Raw genomic sequence first — 21,671 nt, 5'->3', positions numbered from 1 at the left:
ATAGGTTTAAATACCTTATGGGGTTCCAACACATTCAGTATGTATAATATAGAAACACTGGTAAAGTTGGGGGATATACATCTCTCTGTCCTGCAATCTTCTTGACTAGCTGCCTCAGATATGTCCGGTTTAATCCTTCTAGGTCCCTTTACTATTCAATTGCTTACCTCTAGTAGAATGAAGAAAAAAAAGGTGGCCCCAACCTGAAGAATTGCCCCAAGAAAGCCCTTGGGGCAAGTTGTGCTAGTTTCTGGTATAAATATACTGTATCTCTTGCCAGTGCCCTAACATTTTGCAATAGGAAGTCAGACTTTCTGGTTGTTACTGTGTCTCACGTTTGTTGCCACACTTCTGTTTACTGTTATTGTGTTCGGTTTTCTGTTAGTGCACTATATTACAGTTGTATATCATGTTGTGTAACTTGGGTGGCCCAGGGCTCAGTACAATAGCAGAGAACAGAACAATACCCTAGTATTAATAAATGTGCCCTATTAAGTCTGTAGAGCCCAACCATTTTTATATACTCCCACATAGAAGCGAATGGTGACAATCACACATGGCGTTTACAGCCACGTATACACTTACTAAAATGGCCTGGGGATTACCATTCTCAAGATAGATATGTGAACTATATCTATCCTGATTTGGGAGATTTTTCTACAGACAACTGTGAAGCAGACAGAGTATGACAGTGGCATTCACATCTACAGGGGCATTGCTGGCCTGTGTCCAGAGGAAAACCAAGGCATTTACACATGTACGCTGATTTGCATATCCATAAAAATTACATTATCTGTGCATTACGTTATCCATTTGTGGCCACAAAGCTATAATTTCTGCTCCTATTAAAGGTCCTACACTGCTCTACTATTGGTTTGGGGCATTTTGGACATGACAGATTTCCCTTTAAAGACAGTGGTAGGAAATCACTAGTTTGCCAACATTGGTAAAATTCTGCGACATTCTTAAGACTCAATCAAAAGGAAAGAGAAGAATGAAATCTTTTTGTATTGGCATTTCACACGCTGATGTTTTTTTCCAGATGCTCCCGAAGACAAGGGTGGCTCAGAAATTCTGAAATACCTTTTGGAGATCTCTGAAGGGGCTTCTGAAGGTTTGTCATATGGCTGTTAAACTGGTTGCATTTGATTCATGTTGACTGCTTCCATGGAAAATATATTGCGGGATATGTTTTTCAGTAATATCCCAGTAATTGCCCTTAATTTTTTTTTTCTTTTTGTGTGAAGATAATAAATATTTTGAAAAATTAACCGTAATGAAACATTTTTAACAAATCAGCTGGAACATATTCTGTCGCCACAATGAATAGACCGCTTGTTGCTCTGACCTCTCTCTCTCTGGTGTATATAAATGCTTCGTAACAATTTTTGCAGCGATTATGCAGTGGTCACATAAAAGATGTGTTTTTTCAGTATTCACAGAATCTCAAAAGATTAGAAGTCTCCAATTTTATACCATATTCTCAAATCATTTTAATGGAGACACTGATTCATATAAAACTTTCTCTGTAGAGAGAGGGTGAGAGTAATTTTATAATCTGACCATATACTGTCTGAACACCAATGACAGCACATTGCATTTTTTGACATGTTTACATGTTTTGTATATACTGCTGGAATTAGGCGGTGTGTGTATAAATTTCCTTCTAGATGGCTAGGCTAATATTGTTACTACATCATTCTCTTGGAAGGAATAATTGGCTTTAACAGAGGCGCATCCTTATATAGTTATTACAGTGCCCTCTTTTAAACCAAGTGACCCTGGTATGTCCACAGGTACCTGATAGATCAAAGAACACCGCTTACCACGAGCAAATTTGTATTGGTCTTGATTAAATGACTCCTATATTTCTGCAGGATGGTCTTGTTATTATACTGAAAGGATATATAGTAGTTCAATAGTAGGACTTATGTCTCATCCCTTAATGTCCTTAGGGTAAGTTTTGTCACACTGTGTCCCTGTGCAACATTCTCACTGAGAACCACAGAGTATCCAAACATGTATTTGTACAAATGCATTACAAATATATGTCATGCTGTGTCTTTTTAAAGAAACCGTAGCGATATATTTAATATAGCCATACTGCACATGCTGTGACAAGGTGCAACTATTACTTTATGTATCTAACTCTAACTCAAATTGCTTTGTGAAACATATCAATATTTGAAGACAAAAATAATTTTATTGCTTAAAAAGCACCAAATATGTGAACTCAGCAGAGCAACTCCTACAAATACACAGGTTATAAAATAGCCTTGCCTTACAAATCTGGCATATCTAACATCACCTGAGTTTGTCAGCTGACAAATAGGCAATATATATATTCATTTTCATTCATTAATCTGAAAGCTTCAGAAAGGATGGGGTGATGTTAGGGAGCATTACACAAACAGATGAGCCACAGTAGAGTCAGAATGGAAGACAGCAGTAGAGTCACTTCCTACCAATTACACCCTTAAGATTGCTTGTGCACCACTAATGAATTCCAAGAAACAGGTCATGAGAGCTTGAAGTCTGTTCTCTCTGGAGGGTTGACTTCAAGGAAAATAAAATTGAATGTAAACTCAATAGATCCACAAGATGCACATCATCAACCCCTCTATTAAATGCATAGTAAGCTGACATTGTCACATTTCACTATTGAACATGTCAGCCGGCATCTTTACTTTTCATTCACATTCAATTATACTGGTATCGTATACATTCAAGATGTCTTAATAATATTCATACTACGTTATAATACAATGCTGGGATCTGGTATTTATACTGACATTCATTATATAAAAGACTTATCTGAACAAATTCCACTGTAATATAATAACTGGAAAATAAGGTGTTAACCATGCACGGTGACAGGTCGCCTGTATTCTGTTCTGCAGTCATTAAAAGAGCTCCTTGTAATTTTGAAGCCATTTGTCAATCTGTATTTCGTCTTGACAGCGGCCCATTTCCTTTTAGCATAAATAACATTTTCCAAAGTAGACTGCACTGCAGCCTCTTGGAAGAAAATGCACCCATGTTATTGTTTGCTTTTCATTGTATTTCATGTTTTGCTGATCTTACTCTCTATGAAGTCCTATTGAAAAGCAGAATATTTGGATTTACATTCTAATAATGGCCATGCTTTTTTTTTGCAGCAACACAATGGAAGGTGGCATATAGTGGGTCTGCAACAGAATATACCTGTAATGACTTGAAACCCAGCACTTTATATAAACTCCGAGTATGCTCCATCAGCACAGGAGGGCACAGTCAGGTACGTAGAGCTTGTATTTTAGTCTGACCTTTAAAAGGCTAAAAATATAGCATTCTGACTTTAAAAAGTGGTATGGAAGGTAAGTTTGCTCAAATGTACAATTTTAAGTGTTTGGTAGGAAAATTCTTTCATTGGGTTTTATCTATTTAAAGGTCAAATCACATTGGACATTGACAGAAAGATATAATACCAAACTGAATATAGATGAGATATGTATACAGATGTAGCCACTGGGGATTTCATACTCATTAGATCAGGATGGATGAGAAATTGCTGCTTGTCTCTAGCTGCTATCAGTTTATGTAGCCTTGTAATATGGATTTCCTAGAAAACCTCTATAGAGCAGATATCATATTTGTCTCAGGTGTTTAAACCTTCCACTTGAAACTATAATAGGTTTGTGGGAAAAAGTGAGATACCAGTTATCAGGATACAACTTGATGCTCATGGGCACCAAATAAAATATCTGTGGCAGGATCCTCAGCTATCAAGTGTCAATTGACACTCCTGGGCCCCAAATGAAAAAGCAGTGGCCTCTAGCGATCATGTATCAATTATAATAGTGGTGTCTTCCAATATGATAGAGAATCCTGTGAATTACGTCGCCGCATTCACTATATAGGATTGTTAGATAACTGTAAGTTAACTGTTATATTGCATATAATGGGGTAGATTTACTTCGCTAAATACACCAGAATTTTGGCTTAAAACGCCTTGCACCACATGTGCAAGTTTGTGTTTTAGATACTGTATTTACCTTGTTCAAAAAGAAATGAGGCGTTAATAGAAAGGAGTTTGGCTTGACAATAAGAGGGATGTTAATGGCAATGTGTGCAAAAATTGTGGCACAAATTTCTATTACAAAGGATTTGTCAGTATGCAATATTGTTCTGTTAACCACTGGTGGTATTATAATAAATTACTTTTGTATAAAAGACATTAAATATTCTACATTGTTTTGCATTATACAAGATAGAACCGTGGTTCTGGTGTTCTAGGAAAGATGAGATTGCAGGTTTATCTACAGTATATCATCAGTTGAAAACACAGTTGGGATTTTGGAGCAAGTCCAGCTGCATATTGTGTATGTAGGCCAATCTTGGCTTTCTTTTCAGCTATCAATATCTCTGGAAATGGGTAGAACTGTAATCTTTCATATGACTCGAAAACTACTGTTCTAAATTTAATAATGCCCAAGATATAACTGTTTTAAAAGTGAAATCCCCCACTCTCATTATACAAGAACCCAGCAACCTGTACTGTGTAGCAAGAGGTAACATACAGATTTCAGCTACTAATATAGAAAAAAGCAATACAGAAGGGACAGAAAGTGGATTGCAGCCCAGCATGTCAAGGATATGAACCAAAAATCTACTCATAAAGTATATTTCAAAATGTATTAATGTGACAAATGCTGCCAGAAAATCAAAAGATGAAATTACATTACAATTACAATTACAGTTTAGATACAATTTAAACAGTTTAACTATGGTATAGACGTGTCGTAAGCCTATACATGATCAGTACAATGCATTCTGTATAAAGTAGGTTGTCTTCTGTGCTTTTTGGTGTCTTTTGTAATTGTGTTTGTACGTGTTCATATTTGAAAAAAAGTTAATGAAAAATATTTGATTTAACACCTACAATGCTGTATGTCTTTATGGTTCCATTTTTCTTGATAAACCATTTTTTGTTCACTTTAGTGCTCTGAAAGTCAGCCTATTCACACATTATGTGTAGCGCCAGGACCTTGTCAAGCACCAAGAGTGGTAGGCAAACCAAAGCACAAAGAAGTTCACTTACAATGGGGTAGGTATCTGCTGATAAAGTAGTAGAGATTCTAATTTGTATTTGCTTATATTAAGGCCCCATTCACATGGGGGGCGGAAGGGCGGATTTTGGCAGCGAGATTGATGCGGGGAGCCGCGTCACTCTCGGGCCAAAATCCGCATGCCACTAATGTCCCGTCTTCCGACAGTCGCGGCTTTTCCCTCCAGAGTAGGCTCAAATGAATGGGCCGACTCCAGAGGTTGCTACCGTGAGGAAGAAAGGGCAGCTTGCTTCTTTTTTCCACTAGCAGCAACATGCCTCTAGCGGAAAAAAGAACACTAGCGGTCTCCATAGACCACCATTGTGAGGGGGCGGATTATGACATGGATTCCGTGCCATAATCCGACCCCTCTGTGCCCGTGTGAACGGGCCCTTCGGAGTTTTCCAACAACGTCCTGCAAATAGTGACAGTAGAATAACACGTTTACTCTCTCATGTTCTCCATTTCCAGCTTCGGCAGTTCCTTGCTGTCCCTCCTGTCCTGTCCTCCCTTCATTTGAGGCAGGTTGCAGCTGCAGCCAATCATAGGCCTTATCACTGACCTCTGCATAAATGGCACATGACGTATAAGCCTTAAAGGACATCTGTCACCTTATCCATGTATATTGAATTATCACTACCACATTGCAGAGTACATTACAGTGATTACTATTACTATTTTTTTAATTCCCACTATGTACAGTAAATGGGAAGCTTTTCAAATTAGTTGAGGAACCCTTTTAGAATAAAATAAGAACATGTAAAAGATATGGAACCTCGGAGTCATTGATCTTTAGCTTTCTGTATTTTGAAATGCCTTTCAAGTCTTTTCAAGTCTGCCGCCTCATCAGTCAGTATTTTAGTTGACAGAAGTGACACAAAATGTGTTGTATTATTTGTTTCATTACCCTTTATTTTTTTTACCTCCCACATAGTATCTCCTCATTTTGTGTCCTGTAATACAGAGCGGTAGAGAGATGTAATAATGACATAGATAATCAGCAGATTACTTCAGTTGGCAAGTCTATGGAAAGCCGTATAAATGATTTCCCTAATCTGGAAGCTACTGGTGTGTGTTGATTACACCCCCTAGTGGTGGACGCAGATAGTATTTAAAGCATGCCTCCAACTATAGAACATAAATGAATAGCACCTAATACAGAATCCTGTATATTCTACTGGCCCACATTATCGCAGGTTCAAATGAGATAATACAAATAGCAATACCCATTAAAACATAACTTTTAAGCTATAAATAGTATAAAACACACTGCACAATTGCCCAGTAACTTACAATATATGACCATGCATAGGATAACATTAAAGGTGTGCCAAATACCCATACTACACAACATACAAGAGACAAAAAATAAAGTGTTTTTTTTTTTTTTTTTTAGCACAGTGTTGAAATACAGAACCAGCACAACTTAAAAGCAACAGCCCTACCATTCAAGTATATTGAAATGTTACTTCTCCAGTGTAGCGGTAGACTGTACCGTATTTTCCGGACTATAAGGCGCACATAAAAACCTACGATTTCCTCAGAAATCGTAAGTGCGCCTTATAGTCCGGTGCGCCTTATATATGGATGGAAGCCGCGGCAAAGTCTGCGTGCCGCTTCCATACATACATAAAAGGCACCGTAAGGGTGCATTCACACTACGGAACGCCAGCGTGTATCACAGCCGTACACGCCGGCGTTACGGCAGGGCTGCCGGACACTTCCCATTCATTTCTATGGGAGCCGGCATGCGAGCGCTCCCCATAGAAATGAATGGAAAAAAGCAGTCCATTCATTTCTATGGGGAGCGCTCGCATGCCGGCTCCCATAGAAATGAATGGGAAGTGTCCGGCAGCCCTGCTGTAACGCCGGCATGTACGGCTGTGATACACGCTGGTGTTCCGTAGTGTGAATGCACCCTTAAAAGTTATATTAAACTACCCCCCCGTTTTAAAATAAAACCCTGAAACAGAATGTGAAACTTACTGAACGGTGCAGGGTGGGCGGGCATTCAGGCCTCCTCTTCCTCCGATGTCCTGACCACTTCCTCCGGCGCTCGCGAACTGATAATGGCCTGGGCGCATGCGCAATATCATAATGCTTCTACTACGGCTACTGCGCATGCGCCCAGGCTATTATCAGTTCGCGAGCGCCGGAGGAGGAGGACGGAACATCGGAGGAAGAGGAGGCCTGAATGCCCGCCCACACTGCACCGTTCGGTAAGTTTCACATTCTGTTTCAGGGTTTTATTTTAAAACGGGGGGGTAGTTTAATATAACTTTTACGGTTGGGCTCTATCAGCATGATTTTGCTGATAGAGCCCCTTTAACTCCTCGCCTGCCGAGCGCTTCCAATAGAAGCGGCTGGCATGCGGGGGGGTTAAGCGGCCGCTGGCAAAGTCCTTATAGTCCGGTACGCCTTATATATGAACCGAGACGGACTATAAGGCGCTCATGGGCAATGCGCCTTATAGTCCAGTGCGCCTTATAGTCCGTAAAATACGGTACTCATGTGCCAATGTAGTCCATGTAGGATGTATGGGTTCCAAGGTGATAGCACAGTCTCCTGTGTAAGCTGTAGAGGACACCTAAAAAAGTATGGTCACCTTGGGACCTTGCACTCATTCTAGATGCCCCTAAGTGTAAACCTGTTTTGTCGATATAATTTAAGGTATCCTTTAAAGTATATTGGGGTGTAAGGAATAAAGGAACAACGCCTTGCTAAATGAATTTGGTGCATTTGTATTTTTTTTAATTTTATAATCTTGTTCTATTTTATCCAATTTTGTTTTTAACTTGGGAACATGGGAACATGATTCATATATTTTGGGTAAAAAAAATATCTATATAAAACTGTCATTTTTTCAGACACTTCTATGGAAGGCATATTGTAATGTTTATGTGGATACAATTGTGTAATGTTCTTTTACTAGTTGCAGGGTTTTTGTTGTTATTGCTATGTAGGGATATCAGGATTACAGTCTATAACCCCCAGTATGACTTTCTCCTCAGATGCCCCAGGGTGTCAGGTATCAGAGTATAGCCTAGAGCTCGGTGTACCTGGAGGACAGACCACTGAGGTCTATCATGGCTGTGATTTAGAGTGTACAGTCAGTGATCTCCTTCCTGGAAGTACTTATCAGTTCAGAGTACGAGCGCTAAATGATGGAGGAGTAAGTGATTTTATTAACTGCTTTATAAAAATTCATGTGTATGAAAGTCTTCCTCTTATGACATCCTTGCTAATGTGTGTACTCTTTCAATGTATATGTTCTTTATATTCCTGGAAACATCTCTTAATATAACTCAAATTGTAAGAAGTAGTTCAGGGAACAACCGCTTACATTTACAGAAGCAAAAAACAACTACATTCTTTTATTCTGGGAATACTTGATACTTAATTCTGCCTGTTGCCAACACATGATCTTGCAGGTAAGCCCCTTCTCCTAAAATAGTACACAGGTCCGATAGTAGACAGGTAAGGGCCGAAATTGACAGTGAGATGTTCGCTTTCTAGTGGTATATAATACTGCTGAGCTGTGAGGACCTGAAAGGTCCTCTCTAAATCCATAGAGTGTAATATGAAGTTAGCCCCTTTTTTGCATCTAAAACAGCTTCCACCATTCTGGGAAGTTTTTCTAAAAGATTTTGGAGTGTTTCTGTTGGAATTTTTGCCCATTGATCCAGAAAAGCATTTATAGGCTGAGGCCCCATGTTGCGGAAAGGCAGCTTTTTTGTTGCAGATTTTGCTGAGGTTTTTTGAGATAAGGTCAGGAGTGGATTGAGCAGAAGGGAGAAGTATGAGAGTTTCCTATATATTTCCCATTCCTTTGTATTCATACTTGGCTTGGCTCAATAAAACAACAAAATCTACAAGAAAAAAAGCTGCGTTTCTGCAAAGTGGGGCCTTAGCCATAAGGTCAGACACTGATGTTGCTTAAGAGGGCCTGTGTTTAATAGGACCGAGGTCAGTGCTCTGTAGGCCAGTGAACCTCATCTACACCAAATTCTGCCAGCCATTGCTTTGTGCATTGGAGACAGTCAAGTAATTGTCCAAAATGTATTGATATGCAGAACCCATTCTGTCACGAATGCTTGTAAGGACAGACTATATGGCTTGGTGTTGAGTTTTATACACTTGTGGCAATGGGACTGAATGAAACACCTGGATTCAATGATTAAGAGGGGTGTCCCTAAACTTTATCCATATAGTGTATTGAGTATTATGGCTACTTCCAGTCTTTACCTGCAACAGTGCTCAGTAACCGCAGCACTGCTTCATTGTAAGGAACAGTTGGGGTCCCAGAAGTCAGTCCTGACTATTCATAAGGCAATATGTTATCACATTATGCAATCACTTTTTTAACTATCAACAATGTCTTAGCAGGTATACGTTGAAGTAATCGAATAGAATGATCAATAGTCGATTTGTACTCAATATCAAAGCATATAAAGACACTCTAAGTTGGTTGGGACACTGGGAGTAGAGACTGTATTCATTACAGTATATATATTATTCTTGATTTGTCCATTTGCACTATATAGTATGCTTACAAGATTCCCAACTGCTTCCCTTCACTGATGTATTCATATCTATGCTAGTGCTGTATAGATTACTATTTGTGATGGGTAAAATATCATTTAGCAGAAATATATTTTATTTATTTTATTAAAATAACTTGGCAAGAGGTGGTTTGGAAATGGATCAAAGAGATTAGAAAAGAGTAAGCTGCAAATCAGTAATAACTTTTTGCTTTGATTTTGTGTTTTTCGTTGAGGAATGCTATAAAATGTCACTTTGTGGAATCGAGGCCAGACACATTAAATCAGCGAGTTACCAACATAGACTTTTTGTGTATTTCAGTATGGTCCTTACTCAGACGCCACAGAGATCACAACTGCTGCAGGACCACCCGCACAGTGCAGACCTCCAGTCCTGACATTCCTCTCTGACACATGTGTACTTATAAGCTGGGAGGTAAGATGAGTGTGTGCATTGGTGGTGAGAATGGGAGAGCTAGTGACGTCAGATGGACAACTTGAGAATCATTTCTTCCAAGAGTTTCATTCAATGAGTTGTTTAAAGTGCCAAGTTTTTGATGAAATTCATATACGTTTTTTTTCAGCCTGGATGTGTTTCTCAGTCACTTTTTGAAGAGATTGACACAGTACAAATGGATTCCACTTTGTGTTATACCTCTATGGGAGCTAGTCACTAATGTAAAATGGTTTGAGTAGTGAGACTGGAAATGAAGTGTAGCAGCAATTGCCTTGTGTAAATGAAGATAGCAGCTGCATCCATTATATTCAGTCTTTCTGACCTGCATAATTCTGTTCTTGTCACCACTGATAGTGTTTTATAAATGGTGGTCAGAAGGGTAAGCCCATTATAGGGAATCACAGGGATTTACTTTTATTCCAGTTTCCCAATTTCCATCTTGATGGAAATGAATCTTTCTTGACCATTGTCCTCATAATTATCTTGAGGATTTGTGTCTAGCTGGAGAAAAACCTACACCTCTAAACCATATATGTCTCTATAGTGTTCTGCATTATTAAAAGTCAACTACTGGGTTATTTCATACATGCATGTATGCATTCTGTCTATATACATACAGTACAGTCAGATAATACACACACACATATTGATTCATATTGAATACAAGTATTATTATAATTTGTATTGAGTACAAGAGAATATAAGACCTTTTGTAATATCTTATTAAACTTATTTAATTGTCCACTTAAGCGGCTCTCTTCCTCCTTACCTATACTCAGACTCTTATCACTAATTCTACCAATATCCATGTACAAGCTTTATAAACACACGTCTATGGAGAGGCGAGGGTGGTAGTAGTAGAATTCCAGTTGCTTTTTAACTTTAGCACCACCTTCATCATGTGGGTGCCTAGGTCATTTTTACAATATTGGTATATAATTTACTAAACTTTATATAAAACACAAACCCTCAAAAGGCCTTAAAGGGAATGTGTCACCTCAGTTACACCATAAACAGGATTACAATGGAAAATAACGCTTTTATAGATTAAACCTATTGTCCCAGTGTTCACTCTCTTACTGACAATAGATGATGGCACAGCTTCTCTATTCCGCCTCCTTACACAGAACATGTCCAGAAAACGTTTCTAGTCCATTGCTGCTATGGGCATGACTATGCTGTAAAGTATATCACTGAATGTGAAGAAAAGCTCAGGCAAGATGGCTGTCCCATAATCATATACAGAGAATGACATATGAGAAAAGTGATACGTTTCATGATCGATTTATGCAAAATAAATAAGACATTGGTGACATGTTCCTTTTTTAAGTACAAGCTGGTCCACCACCCACAGTGTTCTAGCATGGTTGGAGTACCAAGTGTTTTTCCTAGTAATCCAACAATTAAAGTTATTTTCTATATGTACAGGATGTGTTTATTTATTATACATGTGCGTGCTTGTATTTTATAAAACCTAAATGCGATAAAATTAGTAAAATGGATGGATTAGCAAAACTCTGCTTTTTATCTAAAGATCTGTAAAGCGTTTCAGAAAATAATAACAGGTATTTATTGCTGCTTTTGCAGTGGCAATCTTGTAAATGGTAATCTCTTCTGGGAACTATCTTCCTACATGTTCTGTACACTTCTATAGTGTTCTCACATAATTGTTCATCATGCTCTCTGAAATACTGTCAGAGGAAGTTCCCTGAAGTCGCACATCAAGGTATCTCCTGGTACTCCTGCGTTCGTGGTTAGAATAACTAGCAACAAGCATCATTTCTCATTCATGTCTTATTTGGCTATTGGTTACCAATCTTCTAGTATCATTATGAAATAAACTACTGACATTTCCTGAATTTTGTTAAGGGCCTCAATTTCTTATGATACATAAATAATACATCCTTGTGCTATTCAGTAAAGAAAAGAAGTGTTCATTATCAACTTGGAAGCCAATAGGGACCGATTTCTGATGGACCGCATTCATCTGAGACATCTGCTGATTTTACACATCTCTTGTACATCTCATCTTGTGTCGTACATCTTGGTATATGTTTAGTAAAAAGTGGCACATCTGTAAAAAAGTAAAAAAGTGGCACATCTGTAAGTAGCAGTTTTACTGGGAATTGTCATAGAGTTCCCATACATCTATTAATCACCATCACCGTCGTAGACAGGGATTCTTTACTGTAAGTGCAGTGAGATTATGGGAATCTTTGATGCAAGATCTTGTAATGGTTCACTGAACAAGTTGAAGGGGCCATGATGCCTTTTTTAAAAAAAAAATAAATATAATATTACAGATGGGTATTAGATTTCTAGAAAAAGGGTATTGACTAGAGATGAGCAAACAGTAAAATGTTCGAGGTTCGATATTCGTTTTGAGTAGCCCCTCAATATTCGACTACTCAAATCGAATATCGAACCCTATTATAGTCTATGGGGGGAAAATGCTCGTTTCAGGGGTAGGCAACGTTCGATCAAATTATACTTACCAAGTCCACGAGTGAGGGTCGGGCTGGATCCTCCGAGCAGTCGTCTCCTTGCAGCGTCCCCGCGGCGTCCTCCGGCTCTTCATTCACTCTGCCAGGCCTGCGCATGCCCGCACTACAAGCGGACATGCGCAGTCGGCACTGCCCATGCCCGATGCCTGGCAGAGTGAATGAAGAGCCGGAAGACGCCGCGGGGAAGCTGCACAGAGAAGACTTCTAAAGGTAGGAGAAGAATCAGCATTGATTGGCCGACTGTATAGCATTCGACCAATCAATGCTGGTTCTGCATCGAACTTTTACATTCGAACAGTCGAGTACGAGTATTTCGAATACCGTAGTATTCGATCGAATACTCGATCGAGTACTACTCGCTCATCTCTAGTATTGACCAAGGTGATAATTTTGACCTTTGAAGTCAGGAAGACATTTTTCCCCTAATATGGAGTATTTGGTGTCTGCCTTGTGGTTGAACTTGATGGACATATGTCTCTTTCCAACCTATGTTAAAACTACACAGCTAAAAGTCACATCACAACGTTTGCTGTAATTTAAAGGGGTTTTCCAGTTATTATTTTTATTGTAGAAGTAAGCATAAAATGACAAATACTGTATACTTACCTGTCTATTCTGGTGAGGATCGGGTCCCTGGTCTTCCTTACCTTTAACCTATACAGGAGCATGTCAGCCTATCATTGACCGAGCGCTGATGCTCTGCTATAAGATAAGCTAGTCCTTTAATAGTCCCACAGTGGGGAAATTTCAGACACTGATTGGCTGATGCACTTATGTGCAGGCTGATAGTAAATCCAATGGAGACCCAATGGAGACTCTGCTGGATCCCTAGACATACAGACAGGTAAGTATATACTATTTCTTATTTTAAGCCAAGCTATGCAGTACAAATATGAATTGGAACACCTCTTTAATGTAAAATTCATGTTTCATTCTCTGAACCCCGTAAATACACAATATAGTGGTTTAATGGCCCGTTGCATAAACCCATATTGACTGAGGTGACCTTATCAAGTATCATTGACGATTGGCACTGAAAATTGTGGAAATTGGGACCTGTTGTACTTCTACTGAGAGTATATAGCTCCAGGGCCCAGCTGGTTTGAGTGACATGTCCTATATGTCTATAATCAGAAAAAACGTTTCTTTCATTTGTACAAATTGATAAAATCCTGGGAAAAAAAGCATTGTTTTGGAGGAGAGAATTATAGTTTACTCATTGTTGCCCTACGCTCTGCAAAAAAAAGATTTTGGATATCTGATCTGAGTAGTAGCTTCAAGAAAAAAAATATAACCGCTATAAATTCAGTGTTCTAGCAAACATATGTTTTGTTATAACTTACCAACTACCAGCATTTCCAAATTTAGAAGGATACAGCTAACTGCTAAACAATGTTGACTTGTCTCATAGTGAAGATTGGAAATGTACACAATGCTGTCAGACTCTGAATAGTGACTTCTCACTGTTAAGAACTCAGAACATCAAAGGCCAGTACAAATTATTTTTCAGTTTTTTGACCCAATATGTCCTTGTGTTGCTGCATAAAACATAACAGTTCAAGGATGAATTTTGTAAAACAGAATGAGATGAGATTTCAGTATTTAAAGCTTTAGGCTTTGCACAGACAGTCTATTAATTTTCATTACATTTAAGAGCACTTTACATATGTAGATATTTTTTTAATCCATATAAGTTATATTCTTGTAATGCAAGCGTAAAAATAAGGCAAGTTTAAAAATTTGTGACATTGTTACAAATTTTCATTCTACCTACCAGCATACTTATCAAACCAATGTATCATATTCTCATTCACCATGTGGCTTAGGCCTTATGCACATGACCGTGCTATTATTTTTTATAGACTTAAAGGGATCCCATCATTGGATTCCCTTTTTTTTCTCCCTAACACGTAGGAATATCCTTAAGAAAGGCTATTCTTCTCCTACCCTTAGATGTCTTCTCTTTGCCGCTGTTCGGTAGAAATCCCGGTTTTCTTCTGTATGAAAATGAGTTCTTTCGCAGCACTGGGGGCGGTCCCCAGTACTCAAACAGCACTTATAGCGATGGAGCATTACATTCTGTAGGAGTATGGGTTCTGAGACTCTAAAAACCTATTATCACAAATTATTCAAGTTGTGAAAATCCTTTAAAATAAGTAGTTGAATACTTGAATAATTTGTGATAATAGGTTTTTAGAGTCTCAGAATCCATACTCCTACAGAATGTAATGCTTCATCGCTATGAGACAGGGTCACAGGAGAAAAATGCTTAATATTTATCAACCTTCATCAGTGCAAGCTATGGAAGCTAGAGCTTCATGGGGGTCGGACATAGGGAGATTCTATTTTTACAAATAATTTTCAGGGGCCACCAAGTGTTATCTGTTATGTTAATGGACAGCATACAGAGCCATATGGGTCAATGGGACTATTTAGATACATTTATTTTGTTTGTTTTATAGAAAGGACCATGTGTTCCTTCTGAGATACTTACTACATGTCCCATTCTGCTCCTGTTGTGTGCACGTGGAAATTCCTGCAGTTCTAAGAAGACCTTTTTACTTATAGGGAAAGAGTTGTTCTGTATGGCTGTATAGGATTGAGTGGCTGCTATTATGAAAGGTTATATGAAGGAGAAGCTTGACTCTCGTGTTCCTGTCAGTGGTATTTCAAGAATCATAGTCCGTGTCACTGAGTGACATATAAAAGCAAATTGACATTTCCCTTAAAAAATGCCAGAATTCCTGGTAACCTCTTTCTTTGAGAGCTCACAGTACAGTCTATGTTAATTGATGAAATATTGCCTTACATATCTTAAAGTAGCCTGGTAAAAGTCAGCATCTCTTCAATGATTTAATAAGGGCTGAAGCAGCCAGTGGAATGTGAATAGCGTCTCCTGAAGCTCACGCTACATGCGCTTGTCATGGGCAGCACAGCCATGGCTAATTGCTTGCACTTGGCATTGTTTAGTTATCGCCAGCTCGGTTTATATAATGTCAGGTAGAACTAATGATTATTGGTTACTTATGACGTAATAGGCATTTTGTGCCACCTCATCTGTTGTTGGAGCTTCATCCAATTTTACTCTTTAGGATTCAGGTTTATTTTTAATGTTTTTTTTTTTTCCCGAACAGAGTCCTGAGAGCAATGGTGCAGACATCTCAGGATACAGACTACAGTGGGGAAAAGAAGAGGACGCGCTAGAGTTAGTTTACAGTGGCTCTGAAACTAGTTTTCAGGTGTCTGATTTATCACCAGCAACACAGTACTGCTGCCAGCTTCAGGTACGTATGTCCAGTATAGGCAGCATGTGTTACGCTGCACTAGTGATATAGGTCAATGGAGTACAAAAATTATAGTTACAGTTTAGGGGTGAAACAAGATAACATTTAAAGTGCTGTACTAGGATAACATATATGGCTGCAGTGCCTATATTGGTATCATGGTGCAATCCTTATCATTTATATGGCTGTAGGAGATAACAGTAAAGGCCATGCCACTCAAACTCTTACCCGCCAAACAGTCCAATACATTTTTTATTGGATAATTTTATTTCGGTTGCATTACATTGAATGCAGAAGTAGTTCACCATGAAGACCTACATTGTCTTGTATAAATGCATAAACTGTGGTTCACACAATTTACACTGTATAGTGTCCTTGCATTTCTTTGTCTTGAAGAACCAGGTTCCCTTGAAGTCTTATGTTAAATCTTATGTTAAATCTTAAATTATACAATATGTAATTATGAATTTAACACTCTCCATATACAACTGTAGACTATTGAATGATCACGGTACAGACAAAATCAAAAACCTACAGACAAATCTTCAATTTGATGCATCCACCAATAAAAACAAGAAATGCAATATATGGGTATTGTGAACATTTCCCTATAGATGTGTCCTGTATGACAAAGTATATCTATTTTGCACTACCTGTCCAATCTGTTTTTGCTATAATCTTTGGTAAGGGTTTCTCAAGGATATTTTCCTCCCGCTGTCCTAATTTGTCTATTTTGAGCTGTTCTTATGTCACAAAAGGCTATCATACTTTAATGATTTCCCACCATAGGATGAAACATAATTTGTTTTTTTTTTGGTATTTTTGTATTTGTTTGAGTTATAACATTGACTATCGGTCCCACCGTTAAATTGGTGTAACAGGAAAATTGCTGTTTTTGTTTGAAATTGGCCACATTGCCTTGTCTACACATTAAAACCACTAAATGGCTTCATCATCAGACCCCAAAGTGTTGCTTTGTGATATTTCTCCACCAAACATTGCTCAACACATTTAGGAAAGAAATTTTCTAAAATCAAAATTTCATTTTCTTAAAATAGGTATCTGAAATAACAACTTATTATCATTTCTGTGTGACACTATAATAAGTGCAGCTGCTTTATTTATACGTGATGTCACAAATGAGGAAAGATTATATTTAATAGAAGGTGCCTGAAAAAAATGTAGTTACTTCCAAGTAGAACAATGACTTAACTGTAAAAGTAGTTGAAAGAAAGTTTATTAATAGAGATGAGCGAACACTAAAATGTTCGAGGTTCGAAATTCGATTCGAACAGCCGCTCACTGTTCGAGTGTTCGAATGAGTTTCGAACCCCATTATAGTCTATGGGGAACATAAACTCGTTAAGGGGGAAACCCAAATTCGTGTCTGGAGGGTCACCAAGTCCACTATGACACCCCAGGAAATGATACCAACACCCTGGAATGACACTGGGACAGCAGGGGAAGCATGTCTGGGGGCATAAAAGTCACTTTATTTCATGGAAATCCCTGTCAGTTTGCGATTTTCGCAAGCTAACTTTTCCCCATAGAAATGCATTGGCCAGTGCCGATTGGCCAGAGTACGGAACTCGACCAATCAGCGCTGGCTCTGCTGGAGGAGGCGGAGTCTAAGATAGCTCCACACCAGTCTCCATTCAGGTCCGACCTTAGACTCCGCCTCCTCCGGCAGAGCCAGCGCTGATTGGCCGAAGGCTGGCCAATGCATTCCTATGCGAATGCAGACTTAGCAGTGCTGAGTCAGTTTTGCTCAACTACACATCTGATGCACACTCGGCACTGCTACATCAGATGTAGCAATCTGATGTAGCAGAGCCGAGGGTGCACTAGAACCCCTGTGCAAACTCAGTTCACGCTAATAGAATGCATTGGCCAGCGCTGATTGGCCAATGCATTCTATTAGCCCGATGAAGTAGAGCTGAATGTGTGTGCTAAGCACACACATTCAGCACTGCTTCATCAAGCCAATACAATGCATTAGCCAGTGCTGATTGGCCAGAGTACGGAATTCGGCCAATCAGCGCTGGCCAATGCATTCTATTAGCCCGATGAAGTAGAGCTGAATGTGTGTGCTAAGCACACACATTCAGCACTGCTTCATCAAGCCAATACAATGCATTAGCCAGTGCTGATTGGCCAGAGTACGGAATTCGGCCAATCAGTGCTGGCTCTGCTGGAGGAGGCGGAGTCTAAGATCGCTCCACACCAGTCTCCATTCAGGTCCGACCTTAGACTCCGCCTCCTCCGGCAGAGCCAGCGCTGATTGGCCGAAGGCTGGCCAATGCATTCCTATGCGAATGCAGACTTAGCAGTGCTGAGTCAGTTTTGCTCAACTACACATCTGATGCACACTCGGCACTGCTACATCAGATGTAGCAATCTGATGTAGCAGAGCCGAGGGTGCACTAGAACCCCTGTGCAAACTCAGTTCACGCTAATAGAATGCATTGGCCAGCGCTGATTGGCCAATGCATTCTATTAGCCCGATGAAGTAGAGCTGAATGTGTGTGCTAAGCACACACATTCAGCACTGCTTCATCAAGCCAATACAATGCATTAGCCAGTGCTGATTGGCCAGAGTACGGAATTCGGCCAATCAGCGCTGGCTCTGCTGGAGGAGGCGGAGTCTAAGGTCGGACCTGAATGGAGACTGGTGTGGAGCGATCTTAGACTCCGCCTCCTCCAGCAGAGCCAGCGCTGATTGGCCGAATTCCGTACTCTGGCCAATCAGCACTGGCTAATGCATTGTATTGGCGTGATGAAGCAGTGCTGAATGTGTGTGCTTAGCACACACATTCAGCTCTACTTCATCGGGCTAATAGAATGCATTGGCCAATCAGCGCTGGCCAATGCATTCTATTAGCGTGAACTGAGTTTGCACAGGGGTTCTAGTGCACCCTCGGCTCTGCTACATCAGATTGCTACATCTGATGTAGCAGTGCCGAGTGTGCATCAGATGTGTAGTTGAGCAAAACTGACTCAGCACTGCTAAGTCTCTGCATTCGCATAGGAATGCATTGGCCAGCCTTCGGCCAATCAGCGCTGGCTCTGCCGGAGGAGGCGGAGTCTAAGGTCGGACCTGAATGGAGACTGGTGTGGAGCGATCTTAGACTCCGCCTCCTCCAGCAGAGCCAGCGCTGATTGGTCGAGTTCCGTACTCTGGCCAATCAGCGCTGGCCAATGCATTCTATTAGCCCGATGAAGTAGAGCTGAATGTGTGTGCTTAGCACACACATTCAGCTCTACTTCATCAGGCTAATAGAATACATTGGCCAATCAGCGCTGGCCAATGCATTCTATTAGCTTGATGAAGCAGAGTGTGCACAAGGGTTCAAGCGCACCCTCGGCTCTGATGTAGCAGAGCTGAGGGTGCACAAGGGTTCAAGTGCACCCTCGGCTCTCCTACATCAGAGCCGAGGGTGCGCTTGAACCCTTGTGCAGCCTCGGCTCTGCTACATCAGAGCCGAGGGTGCGCTTGAACCCTTGTGCACACTCTGCTTCATCAAGCTAATAGAATGCATTGGCCAGCACTGATTGGCCAGAGTACGGAATTCGGCCAATCAGCGCTGGCCAATGCATCCCTATGGGAAAAAGTTTATCTCACAAAAATCACAATTACACACCCGATAGAGCCCCAAAAAGTTATTTTTAATAACATTCCCCCCTAAATAAAGGTTATCCCTAGCTATCCCTGCCTGTACAGCTATCCCTGTCTCATAGTCACAAAGTTCACATTCTCATATGACCCGGATTTGAAATCCACTATTCGTCTAAAATGGAGGTCACCTGATTTCGGCAGCCAATGACTTTTTCCAATTTTTTTCAATGCCCCCAGTGTCGTAGTTCCTGTCCCACCTCCCCTGCGCTGTTATTGGTGCAAAAAAGGCGCCAGGGAAGGTGGGAGGGGAATCGAATTTTGGCGCACTTTACCACGTGGTGTTCGATTCGATTCGAACATGGCGAACACCCTGATATCCGATCGAACATGTGTTCGATAGAACACTGTTCGCTCATCTCTATTTATTAAGGGTTCGTCTGGCTGACCAATTTTTTTTAAGTTTGGGTGCAGCCTTGAAAAAAAATGTAAAAAAAGTCAGCTAGAAAAACTCTTTAATAAACAGTATGTGATGTGAAAGTCACATTGCTAAGGAATCTCTTTTTAACATGACTCTTTAGCCTAAGAGCTGTCCATATACTTAAGATTCTGATTAGCTACATTTCAGCTGATCAGTCATATCTGGGATTATTCATACACAGTCCCACCAGCAACATAAGAGAATAAACTGGCCGATTAGGGAGTGGTTTTATACAAATCTGTCTCCATGATGCTTGCATAAAATGTCCTAAATGATTGGCCATACACTTGTACTTTCAGCCAGCAACAGCTAAGATTTTCCAACCTGACAGATCAAATTTTCACCAGATATAAATCCTCCATCTGCAATTGAGAATTATAGTTCTCTCTAGATTCTGAATCTATAGTCAGGTAGAATTGATAACATCGGTCATTTTGGTTGAATTTTATCATAGTTGACGTTACTGAGATGGGTCGGCTTTGATGAACTGAATCCTACTACAATGACCACACTTGATCATCTTGATCCTTGAGAACGTAACTGACAGTGGAAGAATTTTTCTTTGGTTTCCCAAAGTCTCTTATAAAGAACTGCCTAGAAAACATACCTATATTATGTGAGATCTGTTCTTAGCATAGTAATCTCTTGATATGCCTTGTTATATTGGTTTACCAGATTACCTGCATAGTGACTAACAGGCATTTAGGACACTTAATGCATTGGCGGACAGAAGAATGGTTCTTCAGTAGTCTAGGAACACGTTTCAGATGAGAATATGCTAATCTATCTGAGATAACAAGATTAATGCAGCCAATTTTAAGATAATGACTGCGTACAAAAGCAAATGTGTTTTTCAGCTAATAAAACTGACAGTCAGTTCTCCAGACCGATCTGAAACAGGGCAAATAATATCAGTGACAGGCTAGAAAATGATGTAAGGTTTTCATTGCGCTCTAAGATTTCAGTCTAGATAAAGGATGCGCCTAGAGCAAAGTGAAACCCATATTTACCACTGTGTTCATGTCCTTGAATCCGCTCTTGAAACTATATTACCACCTTTTGCTATAGCAACCAACTTGTAAGAAATGTACAAGAGAAGCTGTCAATTTAACAAGGCTGAGAACTGTTGACTAAACTGCACATTAATCAGCCTTGGTTAATACTTCACGTTTAGAATATTCCTAGTTCACACTGCTTAATTTTATTTGTCTAATGGTCCCTATGCAAGTTTATGTTTTAGGTTTTATATATCTTTTTAAGGTATAAAGCACTGATGTTCGAATAGCTGTATAAGGCCACATACAAGGAATGTAGAATAGAATGTATACCGTATATACTCGAGCATAAGCCAACCCGAATTTAAGCCAAGACCCCTAATTTTACAACAAAAAACTGGGAAAACTTATTGACTCGAGTATAAGCCGAGGGGGGAAATCCACCATTGCAGATAAAGTCTGGTCATGTGCATTACAGCTTAGTAACTCCATGGGGATCATAGTAATAGCAGTTAACCCCATCATGTCCCTCACATTAACCCCCTGTGTGCCTCACATGAGTTATTGATATGTGGGACATATGGAGGTAATAATTAGGTATCTTCATAATTAAGGTCCTTCATTAGTACCCCCATGTGTCTCACATATTAGTAACCCTTATATGGGGCACACAGGGGTTAATATGAGGGACATTATGGGGTTAACTGTT

General features: G+C 39.8%; 1 protein-coding gene across 2 annotated transcripts in view; it reads left to right on the top strand.

The window, feature by feature from the left end:
- The window catches only part of FNDC3B (fibronectin type III domain containing 3B), a 250,420-nt gene that overhangs the window by 167,445 nt on the left and 61,304 nt on the right, over positions 1-21,671 (top strand). For both annotated transcript variants that reach the window (XM_075268668.1, XM_075268667.1), the window contains exons 16-21: positions 1,043-1,114; positions 3,159-3,277; positions 4,981-5,086; positions 8,099-8,259; positions 9,951-10,064; positions 15,724-15,873. In XM_075268668.1, coding sequence (XP_075124769.1) covers positions 1,043-1,114; positions 3,159-3,277; positions 4,981-5,086; positions 8,099-8,259; positions 9,951-10,064; positions 15,724-15,873 — 722 coding nt within the window. The remainder of the gene's footprint in view (positions 1-1,042; positions 1,115-3,158; positions 3,278-4,980; positions 5,087-8,098; positions 8,260-9,950; positions 10,065-15,723; positions 15,874-21,671) is intronic.

The sequence above is a fragment of the Leptodactylus fuscus genome, chromosome 3 (assembly GCF_031893055.1).
Source record: "Leptodactylus fuscus isolate aLepFus1 chromosome 3, aLepFus1.hap2, whole genome shotgun sequence".
Taxonomy (NCBI): Eukaryota; Metazoa; Chordata; class Amphibia; order Anura; family Leptodactylidae; genus Leptodactylus; species Leptodactylus fuscus.
Note: the sequence above shows the minus strand (reverse complement) of the source record. Positions and strands in the feature narration are given on the sequence as shown.